A 17,854-nucleotide genomic window follows, 5' to 3' on the forward strand; every position below is an offset into this window, starting at 1 on the left:
AATAGGAGCCCTCCAAAATAACAATGACCATGTATGAACAATATATGCATATGTAAGCACACAAGTAGTTTGAGCAGTACCCTTTATAACAGCATGTTAAAATGCAGTGACATATATAGACCTCAAAAAGTGTTCAACAAGAGCTCCTATCCCAGGAGAACCCAGGTTCTGAAAAAAAGGAATATGTAATAATAAATGAAATGTAATAATATACAGGCAGTCTCCGAGTTACAAACATCTAACTTACATATGCCTCATACTTAAAGAGGTTCTAAAGGCTCAAGGTTTTTTTATCCTCACGTATTCTATGCATGCAGGTAAAACCTTCTGTGTGCAGCGGCCCCCCAATCCTTACCTGAGCCCCCTCTGATCCAGCTATGTTCTCAACAGCCTCTGCTGTCTGGGGACTCCTCCTGGATATGACAGCAGCGAACGCCCATTGGCTCCCACTGCTGTCAATCACAGCCAGCGAGCCAACAAGGAGAGAGTTGGGGCAGGGCTGAGCCATGGCTCTATGTGTCTTATGGACGCATAGAGTAGCAGCTCAGGGACAAACACGCAGCAGCGCCCCATGGGCACTGCTCGAGGGGGAGGAGCCAGGAGCATCAGCAGGGACTGCAAAACCACTGCACTGAGCAGGTATGACATGTTTGTTGTTGAAAAAACCAAAAACAAAAAAACCTGAAGCTTTAGTGTCACTTTAAGAGCAGAGGCAGCATGACGTCATGCTGGTCCCAGAAACTGCAGGGTGGCCATCTTCCTGCTCACTGCATGCTGCCATCTACTGTCCAGTGGACCTGACAGCAATCCCACATCACTGTATGGCCAGTTAACCCTTCCCAATTCTATCCAAAACATAAAAATAATTTTTTGCTGGAGTTACACTTAAAAAAATGTACCTGAAAAAGTATCTTTCTCTCTTTTCGTTGCTTCCTTTGTGTGAAATCTCTGGTGTTCCTGCCAGTCCCTCTGCTTCCCTAATAAAAACTGACAAAACTAGGCATGAGAGCACAGCGTGGTCAGTTTTCTGGCTGTGTGTTGTTGTTTCTCCACCCCCAACTCGATAAGCTCTTGCCACAGCTGAGAACAAAGGGTATGTGACCACTTATAGAAAAGGAAAAAAAGGTATCTATAATGATACTATTTTTATATATATATATATATATATATATATATATATATCAGCATAAATGAGTAAACACCAACAGATTTGTTGTCAAATTCATTCAAGACCATGTTGCAAAAATGAATACACTCCAATGAAAATCTTAGGAGCAAATCTACATTTTAGACAACAAAATCCTAACAAGAATTCAACTACAGGTGAGTATGATTATTTATTACACAGGTGTCCAGCAGACAGTTGATTATAAAAGGACATTACTTAACAAACAAAACACCTTTCCCATTTCATGCTGGCAGCAATGGAACCACATGGAGGAGAAATGTCACATGGCCTGGGAAAGAAAATAATTTCTTTACACAAGAAAGGTGAAGGCTACAAGAAGATCAGCAAAACTTTACTTATCAGTCAGAATATTGTAGCAAAAGTGATACAAAAATCTAACAAAGATGGAACTGCAACCATCTCACAGAGACGTCCAGGCCATCCACAGACGTTAACACCTCGACAGGAACGTCTTCTGATGAAAAGGGTTGAATAAAATCATCATGCAATTTCGCTGCAGTTAGCTAAAGAAGTAGAAAGCAAAACTAGGTGATTGTTTTCTGTGACACAATATGCTGTACACTGCAGAGGAATGGCATGCATGGGTGTCATCCACGAAAAAAGCCTCTCCTAAAGCCCATGCACAAAAAAAGCCTACCTAAATTTGCCAGGGCCCATGCTGAAAATGAAGACTACTGGGACTCTGGAGTGATGAGACCAAGATAAATGTTTTTGGAACTGATGGCTTCAAAACTGTATGGCATCGCAAAGGTGAAGAGTACAAAGAAAAATGCATGGTGCCTACAGTGAAACATGGTGTCCTTCTGTGGGGCTGCATGAGTGCTGCTGGTGTCGGGGAGCTGCGTTTCATTGACGGTATCATGAGTTCACAGATATTCTGCTCTATATTGAAAGAAGATGCTACCATCCCTCCATGCACTTGGTTGTCGTGCACTTTTCCAACATGACAATGATCCAAAACACACATGTAAGGCCACTGTTGAATTTCTGAAGAAGAACAGGGGGAAACTGATTCAGTGGCCAAAGTACGTCTCCTGATCTGAACCCAATCGAACACCTATGGGGAATTCTGAAGAGACAAGTTGAGCATTACTCTCCATCCAGCATCCAGGCTCTAAAAGAGGTCATTCATGAAGAAAGGAAAAAGATAGATGTTGCAATATGTCACCAACTTGTTCATTCCATGCCTAGCAGACTTGGTGCTGTCCTTACAAATCATGGAGGTCACACAAAATAGTAGATCTAGTAGTGTTTGTTGTGGGGTGTATTCATTTTTGCATCAACTAATTTGAGTAAAACTGAAGAATTTGTAATCTAAGTTATATTATCAACCTTACTTTCATGTAATGAACTAAACAAATGTTCTACAAAACTCAGTGTTGTCAACATTTTGGAAATTGTTCTGTATTCATCGAGATATTGATTAAAAATCTTACCTTGAAAAAGGAGTGTACTCATTTATTCTCTCTCCCCCCCCCCTCTCTCTCTCTCTCTCTCTCTCTCTCTCTCTCTCTCTCTCTCTCTCTCTCTCTCTCTCTCTCTCTCTCTCTCTCTCTCTCTCTCTCTCTCTCTCTCTCTCTCTCTCTCTCTCTCTCTCTCTCTCTCTCTCTCTCTCTCTCTCTCGTTGCTTTACAAGGTGAGAATGCACATATATATACTTTAAGAATAAATTGCTCATGGGACTTTTTTTTAATTTATTACATAGGGAGTAAAATTGTCATAACTGAAGCTCTGCCATTATATTTTCACGATAGTGTTGATTTCAAAAGAGGAATAAGTTAAATGAAATGACAACACATCAGCAGGACAGTCAGATTCATGAATCACATCAAAAGTCTGCAGAGCTGTAGAAAAGCGATTGATGTATCCCTAATACATTCATAATATATGAGTAATGTGTTTATAGGGGCATGTCTAGACCACCCACCTGTGAGCGTCAGATGACAAAGACATATGAAAAGCTTTCTCTTCTACTCTAAAAGTGCCTGGCAACGCTTCACTGTACACTAGTTCCGATTACCTGAGTGCCAGCTTGTTGCTCCTGTGCTTTCAGCACCACGCTTCCAGTGGACAGCAGCCCCCTCTGTGCCAGGCTCTAGGTTGTTGCTCTTCATTGCCATGGAGGAATTATTCCCCTATGGGAGTCTTTCCCTGGGTAACCTCTCTCTTTCTGACCACAAAATCATCTCTGCTCAGGCAGACACAAACATCTCTTTCTCCAACCAAAGTCAGGTTGTGGAGTCTCCTCCATACAACAGGCAGATCCGGATCATCGCAATGACTGTCATCTTCACTGTGTCACTGGTGGGCAATTCAGTGGTGCTGTATATGATCTGCAGTGGCAAGGAGAAGAAGAGGAAGATTAACTTCCTGATCACCCACCTGGCTCTAGCCGACCTCTATGTCTCTCTTATAACTCTTTTTTCCCAGATTGTATGGGAATTACTGGAGGATGAGTGGCTGGCTGGGGATGTGGCTTGTCGGATCTTTAAAGTGTTTCAGGTTTCTGGACTCATTGCCTCCTCCAATATAATTGCCATATTAGCCCTGGAGAGACACCATGTCATTACAAACCCATTAAGCACACCTCTGCCCACCCGATGCTTTGCTGCCATGGGCTGGTTGCTGTCCCTGCTCCTGTCAGTGCCTCAGGCTTTTGTCTTCAGAGCTGCTCACACTGAGGAGGGTGCCAGGTGCCGTAACGTTTTCTGGCAATTACCTAAGTGGCATTTTCAGGTCTATATCATATACAGCTCTGTCACTGTCTTCTTCTTACCCTTTTGTGTCCTGGCAGTAGCCTACAGCCGCATCCTATGGATCATCTGGAGAAAGGGGAAGAACCCCAAGACTCTTGAAGATTTTGGTGACTCTTGTGAACTCCAAGTCACCAAGAGACCACTCAAGCTGGAGGCTGTCAACAGCTGCATTCCTAGAGCCAAGGTAAAGACCCTAAAAATGACCCTGGTCATCATTATACTCTTCATTGTGTGTGGGTTACCCTATTTCGTTGTGGAGATGAAGGTGGCATTTGGCACCATTACTGGTCTAGATGAGGAGGTTATGGCTGTGTTGGGCATCTTTGTGGTGACCAACAGCGCAGTGAATCCCTATGTCTATCTCTTTTTCAAGACCAACAACGTTTTCCTTAGGAGGCTGGAGAAGAAGGTGTGCTTTTCCTGCTGCTTACAGGAGCACAGAGAGATCGCCTTCCGCAGAGAGTTGTTCCAGTCCTGTGCCCCGACACCGCGCAGGGAGATGTCCACCACCACCAGCAACACCGAGGTGGACTCTTCTTCTGTCCTTCAACGCTCCGTCTACCTGCAGCCGAAGGCAGCTACAAGCAAGGACAGTTGTATGTGAGGAAGAACAACTCCTCATGTCATCTGTTATCCCAGAAACGGAATACATCTAAATGGGAGTTGCATAGCTTAACATACATTTTGTAAGAATGCATATATACATTTTTTTTTTGTTTTACACAATTTGACATTTAATTCTTATAGCTGGGCACTAAGTTTATTAAAGTGGCATTAAACCCGAAATCAAATATTCATTGTATTGCAACTTACTGCTTCTTAGATGTGGTGGCTTCATTACTTTTCTTTTTGAAGCGTCCCCCCCCCCCCCCTATGTTTTCACCTGGTTATCCTGCCAGTAAATCTGTTGATTTTCTACAGATCAAGCTGTCCTGCAGACATAGTATTTAGAGGGTTAAGACAAACCATTTAACATTGACATGGGTGCTTAAAATGATCCGATTTTATGCATTTATGTCAAAACCTTTATCCCAAAAGGGACAAAAACTGTTACTGAAACTGCTTATAAATCTGGAATTTAGTTTCAATTTGGTAGTGTATTTAAATCTGCTAGTCTATCTAACACTCCCCTCCCCAAGATTGACAATGCTGCTGTCCAAAGGTGTCTGTTGCTCCTTCATCCAGAGTAGGGGTACTCTAATACTGGAGGTGTGTTACTGAAAACAGAGGGGAAAAAGCCTAATAAAAGAAAACTAATGCAGCCATCACATCTAATGATTAGAACGCAGCAACATATTACATTTTTGGTTTTGGGTTTAATATGGTTATAAACTGTATGCTATTTTGTATGTATGTTATTTTGTATATTTATATAGACATGCAGGTTTGTGTTGTATGTTAAAGGTGCTGAGTAAAAACTTAATTCCAGGTATGGATTTTATAGCATTACATTGGTCCAGCTTAGACCAATGTAAATATGCATGTTCCATACCTGTGGAATCCCTGGCAAAAGCTCAAAATCGCTGCAGTATTCACCATTATGACAGCAACTGCCACTGTCTTACAGGTCTCTTGCCAAGCATCTACTCTGTTACATAGTGAACGTATGAGGTCGCTCACCCATAGCAGGGCCATTTACAGAATGCCTTGCATTTTTCTCAAGGAATTTAAGGTGTTTTGGACAAGGTGGAGATTGTAATGTCATTGTCATGTCTCTCTACTTTGTCTAATCAAAAAATGTCTTGCATTCATTGAAAAAATGCAAGGTGTTCTGTGAATGACTCCCATGCTGAACGGGCAACCCCCTAAAGCTACTTTGCAGCAGGGCAGCTGCCGCACAGGACCTGCAGGTAATCATTGTAGTAGCAGAGACTATTACACTGATTCTCACAGCAATTCCACAGTTATAGCAAGCTGGACCAATGTAACTATGCTAATAAACCCATGTCTGGAATTCAGCATGAACAGAGTAGTAAACCCTTCCACTCAAATCTAATGGTAGTCATATCCAATTCAATTTTGTTGTCCAAATAAAGTGTTCGACCAAAATGAACCAATTCGCAAAAAGTGAATAGGTATAACTTCTTTTCTGACTCAGTTTAGATTCAATCAAACTGAGTTGATTGGCAAGGACAGAAAGCTATCAATTGTATTGCATCGATCATTAGCACTGAGATGCTTTGTTCATGAATTTGATAATTATAAGATTGCATGATGAAAACAGAGATATCTGCTATAACATAACATATGCAAATGTATCTTCCAATTATCAATTGAAATGTACTTCCTATTGGAGTTATTTACTAAAACTGGAGAGTGCAAAATCTGGTGCAGCTCTGCATCAACGTTAGTTTCCAGGTTTTATTGATAAAGCTCAAAGTGATACTAAAGTTTTGTTTTTTTTTTCTTAAAAATAACAAAAATGTCTATACTGCTCCATGCAATGGTTTTGCACAGAGCAGCCAAGATCCTCCTCTTCTCAGGTCCCGGTGCTCCTGGCCTTTCCCTCCTGTTGTGTGCCCCTAATTGCAAACAGCTTTCTATGGCAACACCCAATCAGGCGGGCTCCCAGGCCATGGCTCTATGTGTTATTTCATGCACAGAGCCGCGGCTCGGTCCAGCCCCCTCTCTCCCTGATTGGCTCACTAGCTGTGATTGACTGCAGCGAGCCACGGAGCCAATGGCTCCCACTGCTGCCTCGGCCAATCAGGAGTGAGAGTCCCTGGAGAACTGAGGTAAAAAACCTTGAGACTTTAGAACCACTTTAATTGAACAAGCTGAAGTTAGAATTTGGCTAACATGCCCAGTTGCACCAGATTCTCAGTGCATCAATTTTAGTAAAACTTACCCATTGATTCATTTCAACCAAATGGGTTGTTAACTATAGATTAACCACTTGCCCTCCAGAAGGTTTTACCCCTTTCATGACCAGGCCATTTTTTTACTATTCAGCACTGCACTACTTTACCTGACACTTGCACGGTCATGCAACACTGTACCCAAATTAAGTTTATAGAATTTTTTACACAAATAGAGCTTTCTTTTGGCGGTAATTGATCACCACTGGGTTTTTTATTATGGCAATGAAAAAAGACCAAACATTTTGAAAAAAACCTATATTTTTTACTTTCTGCTATAAAACATATAAAAAAAAAAACAAACGTCTTCAAACATTTTTGGGAAAATGTATTGTGCTACATATTGTTGGTAAAAAAAAAATCCCAATAAGTGTATAATAATTGGTTTGCTTGAAAGTTATAGCATCTATGAACTATGGGATTTATACTGGAATTTGTTTTTTAAATGTTTCTACTATTAATGGCGGCGATCAGCGACTTATAGCGGGACCATGATAGTACTAACTGATGCTGTGTGGAAACTGACTAAATTACACTGACATCACCATTGACACTAACACAGTGATCAGTGCTAATAATATGCACGGACACTGTACTAATGACATTAGCTGGGAAGGGGTTGGTATCTAGGGGCAATCAAAGCGTTGACTTTGTGTGTGTCTAACAAGTGTTACGTGTTTACTGTGTGCTGATTTTACTAAGGGTTGTGCCGGTTTTTATTCCCTACTTTGCAGGGAAACAAAAACTGGCACATCGCCGCTGTCAGGACAGAGCCCTGTGTTGTTTACAATCACAGAGCTCTCCTGTCATACAATCGGCGGGTCCCGGCCATAAATCATTGGCTGGGACTTACTGATCGGCTTGTGCTGTAACGAATCACAGCACAGCCAGGGCGGCGGGCACGCTTGTCCCTACCTGGAAGAGCCAGATCATGTATCAGATATGTGATCCAGCCTAGAACAGCAGCACTGCAGCAGCATATCTGCGTGGGGCGGTCTGCAACTGGTTAATTAATCCTATCAGGGAAAATCGGCTGGAAAAGAAAGCAATCTTTTAATGAAGCGTGTGTGGTTACCATTAGTAGTGTAAAGGTTGGTCAGGATTTCTTGTGTATTTACATGTTGACCAATAAATGCAGTGGTTTTTTTTTTAGATCTGCTCTTTTAGGTCTCTGTCATACAGGAGAAAATATAATATATACTGATATGCATTTATGATAATCTAAAGAAGCCTTTTCTCAACCAGGGCTCCGCAGAACACTAGGATTCCTCCAGAGGTTGCTAGGGTTTCAGTGAGCTATTTCTGCCTCTCAAATAGGTGACTGCTGACACCAATTATCTTTTTAGCTATTTGTAAGGAACCTTCCTAATGACCACAACTATAAGAGGCATTCTTAATAGAAGCCATGACGCTAATGTAACATCAGCTATAAGTAATTATTAGTAGGGAATCCAAAAGACTGGAAAGTTACCTCAAGGGTTCCTTTGTGTTACAAAGGTTGAGAAAGGGTGTTCTAAAGTATCTGTACTAAGTATTGTGATTTCCATGCACACAGTACATTACACTACATACAACCTGTCTATGCTGTCATTTGTAAAGCCAATTTGACATGTAAGAGGTAGGATGGTGGTACTGCAGAGCTGGTCAATGAAGAATTTGTTGTTTACATTTCAGTTTCATGTGACCTTTGCAGAATAATAAGTTGTTTGGTTACTTTTTATATTCATCCAGAAACAGCCTAGAATCTCCAGTAAGATCTCAGAACTGCTCTATTGTACTACTTGCTTATCTGCTCAAGCTGCTGTTTTGATGCACTAGTCCAAGGCTCTCCAAACTTTCTGAACAAAGGGCCTTCAGGCTTTATGATAACCAGACTGTGGCCAGTGGGAGTAGAAAATGCCCCAGCATCAGTGGAGATTAGACCATGTCTCCGGCTTGGTGGTCAGTAGGGGTAAAACAGTTACATACTACCTGTGGTCAGTAGGCAGAAAAGACCCCCATCATTGGTGCCAGTGGAATAGTCCCTCATCATTTGTGTCAGTGGGAGAAATCATGGCTGTTTTTATCAGTGAGATGAATTATGCGTCATTGTTGGTGTCAGTAGAAGGAATAATGTCCTATTATTAGTGTCAGTTGGAAGAGTTGTGCCTCATCACTGGTGTCAGTGGAAGGAATGGTGCCTCATACCAGTGGGAGGAACAGTGCCCCAAAGGCCAGATAAAAGCAAGCAAAGGGCAGCATCAGGCCCATGGACCACATTTTGGAAACCATTGCACTAGTTCATTCAGTTTCTGTAGAAACATGTCCATTAACCAACAGCTTAGACTGTGTTCTGTAAGATGACTGTTAAAAGGAGAGAGGAGAACCTAGACTGCACAAAGACCTGAATGTACTGACACTATATTTATACACACACCAGTCTACAAACAATGGTTTAGATTTGCAAATTAATAATGATGACTGCTACCTGCTCATTGGGGAAAATACATTCTTCTGTTTGAAGTGCTGATCACCAAAGATGATGTTACAAAAGTCTGGCTGGGTACCATGTGCTACTATTCTTTGGTGAACCAGATATTTCATACATGTGTCCAGCATTCACATATAATACAGCCAGTCCTGGCAGCATAGCTATGTATCTAAGGAAGGGCAAATGTATTCATTTCCAGTAGACTTCTGCTCATCTTTGGCTAGTCTGAGGGTGATGTCAACAGAGAGATGCTGTTGCTGGCAACAATTGACCAGCAACAGGATCTAATGATAGGCCACTTACCTTTTCCTATACTCCCTTAATGGTTGGACCAGGTAGATATTACAAAAGCAAGCAAGGTTCTGCAGCATTCCAGGGCTGTAAGGGAGCAATTTCAATAGGGTAAGTGATTCCCTCACCTGGTTTATTCTGCTCCTGGCATTGTATTGCCACAGGTGGAATAGCTTATATAGCTTGTATCTCACAAAGTGCTCACACAAAGAGATACGTGAAGCTTGTAAACATCCTTTGTATATTTGTAGTTTCTTAGTTCTTCGGTTTGTATGTGACCCCTATATTGACAGACCTTTCGGTGAGATGTGGTGGAAAGGTGCAGGTTTCAGTCTCTGTTGCCTAATGAGTAGCACTCTCCAAAGGTTGTGATAGGGCTTTGCAAAAAGAAAAAAAAATACAAAGATACTGTATCATGTATCCTCTGTTGAGTTCTTCAAAGGAACATATGAAGGTCAGTGACACACTTAGCTCACTGAAATGCCAAGTGAAGATCCAGTAGAAGAGAATAACCCCAGCCTGCTACACCCAAAACTAGAGAAATCACTTTCGATGGAGTAGCCCTTTGAGGATCATCCCCCCCCCCCCCTCCATACTTTGTTAAGTATTTTCAGTGTGACAATATATAAATTGCTTTTCCTATGTATGAATAACAAATCTTTGTAAATATAAAAAAAAGCTGATGTGCAGACATTGTACATGAATGTGACTGTTAAAATATGGGTGTAACACATTCTTGTATTAGATTAAAAGCAAACTGTGATCTGTGCAATTCAGTTTTGTTTGTGTTGTCATGGAAATCTGCTTTGTAGCATTCAATGTGCAACTGTAAAATGTTTATATTCAGATCCTAATTTAGTAAAGTTTAAAAAAATGTTCATATTGTAAATAACTGCAATACGCTTGTTTCTACCTACATTTATGATACCGGGGAACTAAATAAGATGTGCAGCTGTACAGGCCCATGTGATAGTATGAAGATACTTTCAGAATAAACATATAATATTGGGAATAAATGAATTTATGAACCAATAAAAATCAATGTTTGAATTTCAACTTTGCTCTGCGTAATTGATGCTTGGAAGCCGGTTGGCTATGGGCACCAATAATTTTCTCGCTAGCATATTTTTCAAACAAGGGCATCCATACAGTTATATATTGCACCATTTAAACTTGCTTAGGTGGTTAAAGTAGTTGTAAACCTCAGATGTGAAATATGAACAAAGCATATCCTACCATAGTGTGTGCTTGTCTCAATTCAGAGCACTCAGTGTGTCATTTTTATATGCTACTTTATTCCTCTGCTATCAGCATGAGTCACTTCTGACAAGTTTTCCTGACACCAAGAAAAATAGTGACCGGTGAGGGACCTCCAGCAGATTGACAGCCTCAGCTCTGTTCCTGTGAGTTGTATAGAGGGGGTGTGTCTCTTCCCTCCAATCAGCTCGCAGAGTTCCCCTCACTGAGTTCTGCTGAGTGTAACTTTAGCTCTCCGTCCCCTTTTTCTGAACTCTCAGACAAGCTTTATAAATTCTGGACTTTGGACGGATGGAGTGAAGAGAATACTGCAGATAAACAGGTACAACTTATGTAGGAGGATTTGTTTGATCTCTGAGGCCAGTCACCTCACTGGGTGTATGTAAGGGTTTACAAGCACAATAAATCTGGCCTTTAATAAAAATGAAGGGTCAACTTTACTGACAACTGCCTACCTTTAAATACATATAAAATACATATTGTGACAATGGCTCACCCTCACCCTTCAGTTTTTATTAGCTCACTGGACAGCAATCTAAGGCTCTTGAGAGGCTCCTCAAGAAAGAAGAAATGGTGAGCACATCTGTATTTCTTTAGCCAGTTTTAACTTTTAAGAAATAATATGTAATGTGAAGTGAGCAATTTTGTCTTACTATTGGTTAGTAGGACAACTTATGTAATATAATGATGAGCCACTAGTAAGGTACATAAGGTGGGGGGGAGGTGTTGCCCCGGTTGTCAGAAAGCATGCTAGATAAATGCATTCCTGAGCATCCAGTGCTCTGGGTATCATAGGATTCAGCACAAGGAAGCTGGTAAAACATACAAGCACCTGGAAGTCCTAATATTTTCAATAAATGCAACTTCAGACATTTTGTTTGCAAGGTGCATATAGAAAGGATTCATCACAGAACAAACACAATACAGAAATTTTCCAGAACACATAGTCAGTTAGCCTTCTAAAAAAAAAATTACACAGTTGCAACAATTTGCATTAAAAATAGAGGTTTTAGGTGCATACACACTGTTGAAATGGGCAAATATGTATGTGGAAGCGACTCTGCTTCACTTAAGCCCTCCATGAACTGTAGTTGTTAAACTCTAACATAAGAGTACTCCCAAGTGCTAGAACCTGCCGCCTCCTGAGCAACCGTTGACTTCACAGGTGTAGGTATATAACAGGTGTGAATATCTGATGGAGGACCATTTTTAGGAGGCCAAATTTAACCATAAAAGACCTTGCTGTAGTATGATTGATTATCAGCATTATAAAATAAATTCTTAGAACACTGCATTGTTAAACTGGCATAATTAGCACTATAAACTTTAGTATATTCTCATACTCAGTGCTTTGGGTTTTTTTTCAGAGAATAGGTGCAGATATTCACATTTCTTCTCCATGAGTCATTACAAGACTGACAGCCACACGCATGACTCCCAGAGGCAGAATGATAGAAGTTGTAGTTCACCAACAGTTGGAAGGCTGAAGTTTGCCTACCCCAGCTTTACACTGTTCATAGACTTCAGAAGACATCTAGAGGTTCCTTCATGTTCCAGTGTTAAACCTGTAGCAAGCCAGAGAAAACCCAAAGGGTGCTCCATTATGGAAAAAGTGGTTTCTGCATCAAAGTCAGAGCTCTGACTTAACCAATGCGATTATCTGAATAAAGAATTATATGTTTAGTGCAATATATACAACTTTAAATAGTATATTTATTTATACATACCTCTACACCACTGTTATGTTACAATATACAGTAGACACTTGAGGAAGAATGGATAGAGAGCTTTGGTTTCCACTGATGAACATTTGGGAGATATGCATCTTATCACTTTCCCCTTTGCAGCATGGCAACCTGCTGCCACTCATAATGGATAGTCCACTCTTTTTAAAACCAGTTAATATTTATAGAGCCAAATGCAGCAGACACATGAATTATAATGATTGGTAAGACAGTAAATCCTCATTGAAAATGCTATGACCTGCTAATTACACTGGACTTTACCTATCTGTTTAAATTAAAATGCTGATCATAAACCGTCAAAATAAATGTTGATTCTGTCAAAAATTAAGTGTGCTTCTAACATCCTTTGTGAGCTCAAAGCACAGTGCTTTTTCTACACTGAAATCTTAACTAGCCTTGCCTCCTGAACTACAGAACTCCATATGTACCCCACCTCTTGCTGTCCCTTTCCATATGCATAAATTACTTTCTGCTGTCCTGCCTCCCAAGAGGATGCCCATTCACTGTGTACTTTTGAGTGATGTAGTTCTGGGGGCATGTCTACATCACTTGGAAATGAGCTCCTGGCAGCTGCTCCTGTAAAAAACTGTACAAGACTGGTGATGATGTCACAGGGATAATAAAATCTGCTTCTTGCTACAGGAACAAGAAAAATGCTCTAGAGAGTAAGAGGGGGGTTTAGGGGTAAACATGGTTAACATATAGATGTACACTTTAAGTGCTTTCCTCTCTGAAAAGAACACCAAGCTCCATGAGAAAGAAATATATCGATCTGCTGTTGTGAAAATCAGGGATGAAAAAAAAATAAAGTAAGGTGATGCAATTATCTGACGGCTTTACCACTTTGGTGAGGCATATATTCATGTACCCTCGAGAACAGGCCACTTCTCATCACTTTTCTGTCCAGTGATTTTGTGAGCTTTATACCTAAAGAAAAGGTAGGTACATGCTAGCCAACTACATCATTACTGATGAAGCAATATGTGGTCTTTGCTGCAATTTATACAATTAACACTTTAGTATAATTAAATTTAGGAATATTTTCCTTGAACAATGGAAGATTCTACATGATTGGATCTAGTCATAGACATCTTGTTATTCCCACTTTCTAGCCACTTATTAATGGCCAGTTCACAAGATTTTGGTCTCTTGTTCCAATCAATATGCCACCTCAGGTTGGAGATCACATTTGTATAATTCTGTCTAAGGCTTGCTCTCCATTTGATAAACTCTTCCTTATTATACTGATGAACATTGTAAGATATTTTCTTATAGTCTATAATGGACTGAAGTTTCTTCTCCATGGAGAGGACAATCTCAGGATACAACAGGACCACATTTCTAAGCTCATCTGGATCAGCTGATAAATCTGCAAGACATAATGATAACACATAATTACATCATGAGAATTGTGTACATCAATTATGTAGTTGTTACGGTGTACAATTGTTTTACATCACAGCCAAGACCTGTATCTTCCATAAAGGTCTCCTGGACCAGTACCTAGGACAGCAAGACAGCTATGAAGTTTAGTCTTACAGATACACATACAGTATTTTTTTAAATCCTGGAGGGGCAACATTATCCAGCTTCCAAAAATAAAGCTGTTATAATTTATTTTAATGTGTGTCCTTCCTGTTCACCTCTTGTCATTTGTGGCCAAATTCAGCAAGACAACTGTGGGAAAAAAGGAAAACAGGGGACGATGAAAGGAAACATGAAACCATATCAGCATGTTTTGTTTGGAGGTCCATTCAACTATAAAATAGTTCAGTAAATCATTTGCTACCTCAAATGATTAAAATATTAAAACTACAGAACACAAATGTAGAAAAAAAGCTAGCACAGTAATGGGTAAATTGCAAGTAGAAACCGGATAGACTTGAATAGCATAACAGCAACATTTTGTGGCCACACAGGCTCCCTTTATTAGAGTGACCTTCATAAAGTGGTCCTGTGCAGTCACACTAGTATTATGTAATTTAAAGTGGTTGAAAACCACAGATATGAAATATGAGCAAAGCATATCCCTCTATACTGTGTACATATCTCAATTAAAAGCATCAAGTGCCATTTCAGTCTGCTGCTTTGTTCCTCTGCTATCAGCATGAATCACTTAGTTCCTGACACTAAGAGAAAAATGGTGGCAGGGGAGGGACCTCCAGCAGAGTGACAGCTTCAGCTCTGTTCCTGTGTGAAAAGGGGGGTGTCTCTTCCCTCCAATCAGCTTCCCTCACTGATTGCAGAGTGTAACTTGAGCTCTCCACCCCCTTTTTTCTGAACTCTCAGACAAACTTGTGAATTCTGGAATTAAAACTGATGTAGAGAAGACTGCAAATAGATAGATATAACTTATGTAGGAGGATTTGTTTAACCACTTGCCCTCCTGAGGATTTACCCCCCTTCCTGATAAGGCCATTTTTTGCATTATGGTGCTGCGTTACTTTAACTGACGGTCATGCGATGCTGCACCCAAATTAAATTTGCGTCCTTTTTTTCACATAAATTTAACTTTCTGTTGGTGTTATTTGATTGCCTATGTGGTTTTTATTTTTTGCGCTGACAAGACTGACAATTTTGAGAAAAAAAACTATTTTTGACATTTTGCTATTAAACAAGTACAGTAAAAAATATTTTAAAAATCTGATTTCATTATAAATTTACGCCAATTTACATAAATTAATTGGTTTACATGAAAGCTATAGCGTTTACAAATGGCGGTATACAGTATATACTTAGATTTTTTAAATTTTATTTTTACTAGTAATGGCGGTGATCAGAGACTTATAGTGGGACTGTAGCAGACATTCTGACACAGGGGGGAACTGCCATGGTGTCACTGACATCCCCAGTGACACCAATACAGTGATCAGTGCTAAAAAAAAAAGCACTGACACTGTACTAATGGCAGTGGTCAGGCAGGGTTAACATGAGGGGCGATCAAAGGGTTAACTGTGTGCAGGGAGTGTTTACTAGGGGGTGGAGTCAGTGTGCTTCACTGTAATCACACTGCCCTGAGCAGTGTGCCCGAGCTGACAGGGAGGAGAACTGTTAGTAAACAAAACAGTTCTCCTCCCCATTGGAGATCTTCAGAAATCACAGGGCGCTGGCGAGTAATTACCAGCCGGGACCTGGTAATTGACAGCCACGGCCACGAATGGCGTGCGCCCCCTACCCAGAAATGCAGAATCAAGTATATATGCCGCCCTGTAGCAGTATTTCTGCTATAGGGTGGTTGGGAAACGGTTAATCTCTGTGTATCACCTGAGGACAGTCCCTTCACTGGGTATATGTAAGGGTTTACAACCACTTTCAGTAAATCCAGTTTTCACCCATTGGTGTGCTAGCTGTTTTCCACGCTTGGACCCATGATGCCTCAGTGCCTTACACACTTTTATTAATACTAAGCCTATGGAACATAGTGTGTGGGATGGACTTTGATGTTTAGGAATATAACTCCCCCCCCAATCTCCATAACGTAGAGGGAAGTGGTCTGTGGTTCACAGAGAAGAACTGGGAAAGGCTGATAACACTGCAGTGCACACAAAAATATATAACAGAATGCTTTCAATAATATATTTAATTTGAGACTATTGATTGATTGACTATTGATTATTATGTTTAAATTGACATAATAAAGCTATGTTATAATTGCAGTTTTTTATATTTTGGACTGTAATTTCATAAGCTTTAAGGGGGGGGGTCGTTGGGGGCAGGGTTGGCGGACGGGGCGGGGGTGGCGGTGGAGGTGGACCTGGGCAAGGTTGGGTAGGGCAACTGGTTGAGAGTAAGGTTTGTGCCTGGCTAGTAGGTCTAGACTCAAAATTTTAAGCCCTGCCATAGGAAATCATGTTAAATTGATTGCAGTGCATTTCTGCAAAACGCTGTGGAAAACGCTTAGGTGTGAACCTAGGATAAGGCTCGGTTCACACAGCACGTTCTGGTTGCAGATGCAGGAATTGCACCTGTTCCCGCACCTGCAACCACCTGCAGTCAAATCGCGTTGCTCTTAGGAGATGCGTGGGGCTGTCATTCATGCTGAATGGCGCCCATACACATCTCAGCCTGCAGTGCGATTACAGGTGCTGGAATCAAAGAGGAACCACATGTCAAAAAGACCATGCAGTTTCCCTACAGCCATATTTTCAAAAGGGTGCATGCACTTTTTTTTATGCCGAAACGCGAATGAATGAATCAAATGAATTTTTGTGCATATTGCATGCAAAAATGTTTGCAATAAACTTACTGTCTGATTTGTGTCTAAACTGACAACTTCTTGTACTGTGTATATGAGACCAATTAGCGAATGCCTGCCTTTCCTATCAGTTGTGTCACATCTCCAAACAGTTATTTTGCAAGTTAGTTTAACCTTACATCTGTCACAGAATAGTTTGTTCTGCCACATCTTTCACAGAAATAACATCTTTTTAATTATTCTACAACGTAAATCATTATGCAGCCAACTGTACGTACATATAATAAATTGATCACTAACTTAATCTGCTCCTGGGTGAAATTATAAGATGTGACAGCTTGGCAAGCACAATCATTAAAACTGTACTGATTAATGTCCCTCATTGTGTGTAAATAATTATGCAGTTCACATGTAGTGGTAGATTTATACATTTGTTCCTAACTTGCTTTACAATATATAAGATGCAACAGAATAACAACTGCAAACATAAAAACAATATTAACTAACTGTTCCACTATATCTGACACTTTGGTCGCAAAATAGGCCCAAACATTCATTCTAACATTTTTGCACTTTAATGTCATATTAAAGTGATTGTAAACCCTCACCTTGTAAAACAACCCATTCAGTCTAAAACATAATTGAAAGGTAAACATTTGTGTACACTGTAGCTATAAAATACATTATTAACTTTTTTATTCCTTTTTCATAAGTGATCACATTCCTTCTATTCTCAGCTGGATAAGACCTGGGGGAGGAGAAACAGCACCACACTGATCTTCCAAGTGAAAGACTGGGGGGGGAGGCTGTTACCACAAGACTGATCATTGGAGGAGAGCACACTGAGTTCCCAGCACAGCTAGAGAACTGACCACTGTGTGTTCTCGCACCTTGTGTAGTCAGTTCTTATTAGGAAAGCTTAGGAACTGGCAGGAACACCAGGGATTTCACACACAGAGGAAGCAGTACAAGGAGAACAGGATACTTTTTTCATATACAGTAGGTACGTGGTACAGCAGGAATATGAAATGCTGGGTTTACATATTCTTTAATAAATACAGAAGTGCTTTAAGGGTCTATGCACACTAGAGGC

General features: G+C 40.5%; 2 protein-coding genes across 2 annotated transcripts in view; one reads left to right on the forward strand and one right to left on the reverse strand.

The window, feature by feature from the left end:
* Positions 1-3,187: 3,187 nt before the first annotated feature.
* GPR150 (G protein-coupled receptor 150) lies at positions 3,188-10,620 on the forward strand. The gene has a single exon (XM_089679149.1). The coding sequence runs from the start codon at positions 3,308-3,310 to the stop codon at positions 4,547-4,549; it is 1,242 nt and encodes a 413-aa protein (XP_089535275.1). The 5' UTR covers positions 3,188-3,307; the 3' UTR covers positions 4,550-10,620.
* Positions 10,621-12,516: 1,896 nt separating this feature from the next.
* Positions 12,517-17,854, reverse strand: part of ARSK (arylsulfatase family member K) — a 60,451-nt gene continuing 55,113 nt past the window's right edge. Inside the window, exon 8 of the mRNA XM_089679148.1 lies at positions 12,517-13,935. Within this exon, the coding sequence (XP_089535274.1) occupies positions 13,598-13,935 (338 nt within the window). The 3' untranslated portion in view covers positions 12,517-13,597. The remainder of the gene's footprint in view (positions 13,936-17,854) is intronic.

Source organism: Staurois parvus, unplaced genomic scaffold, assembly GCF_062004578.1.
Source record: "Staurois parvus isolate SC_StPar_1 unplaced genomic scaffold, SC_StPar_1.0 ptg000218l, whole genome shotgun sequence".
In the NCBI taxonomy this organism is placed as follows: domain Eukaryota; kingdom Metazoa; phylum Chordata; class Amphibia; order Anura; family Ranidae; genus Staurois; species Staurois parvus.

Bases quoted from the DNA above. Each gene is read 5' to 3' on its own strand.
- GPR150 (XM_089679149.1), top strand. From the start codon at position 3,308: ATGGAGGAATTATTCCCCTATGGGAGTCTTTCCCTGGGTAACCTCTCT.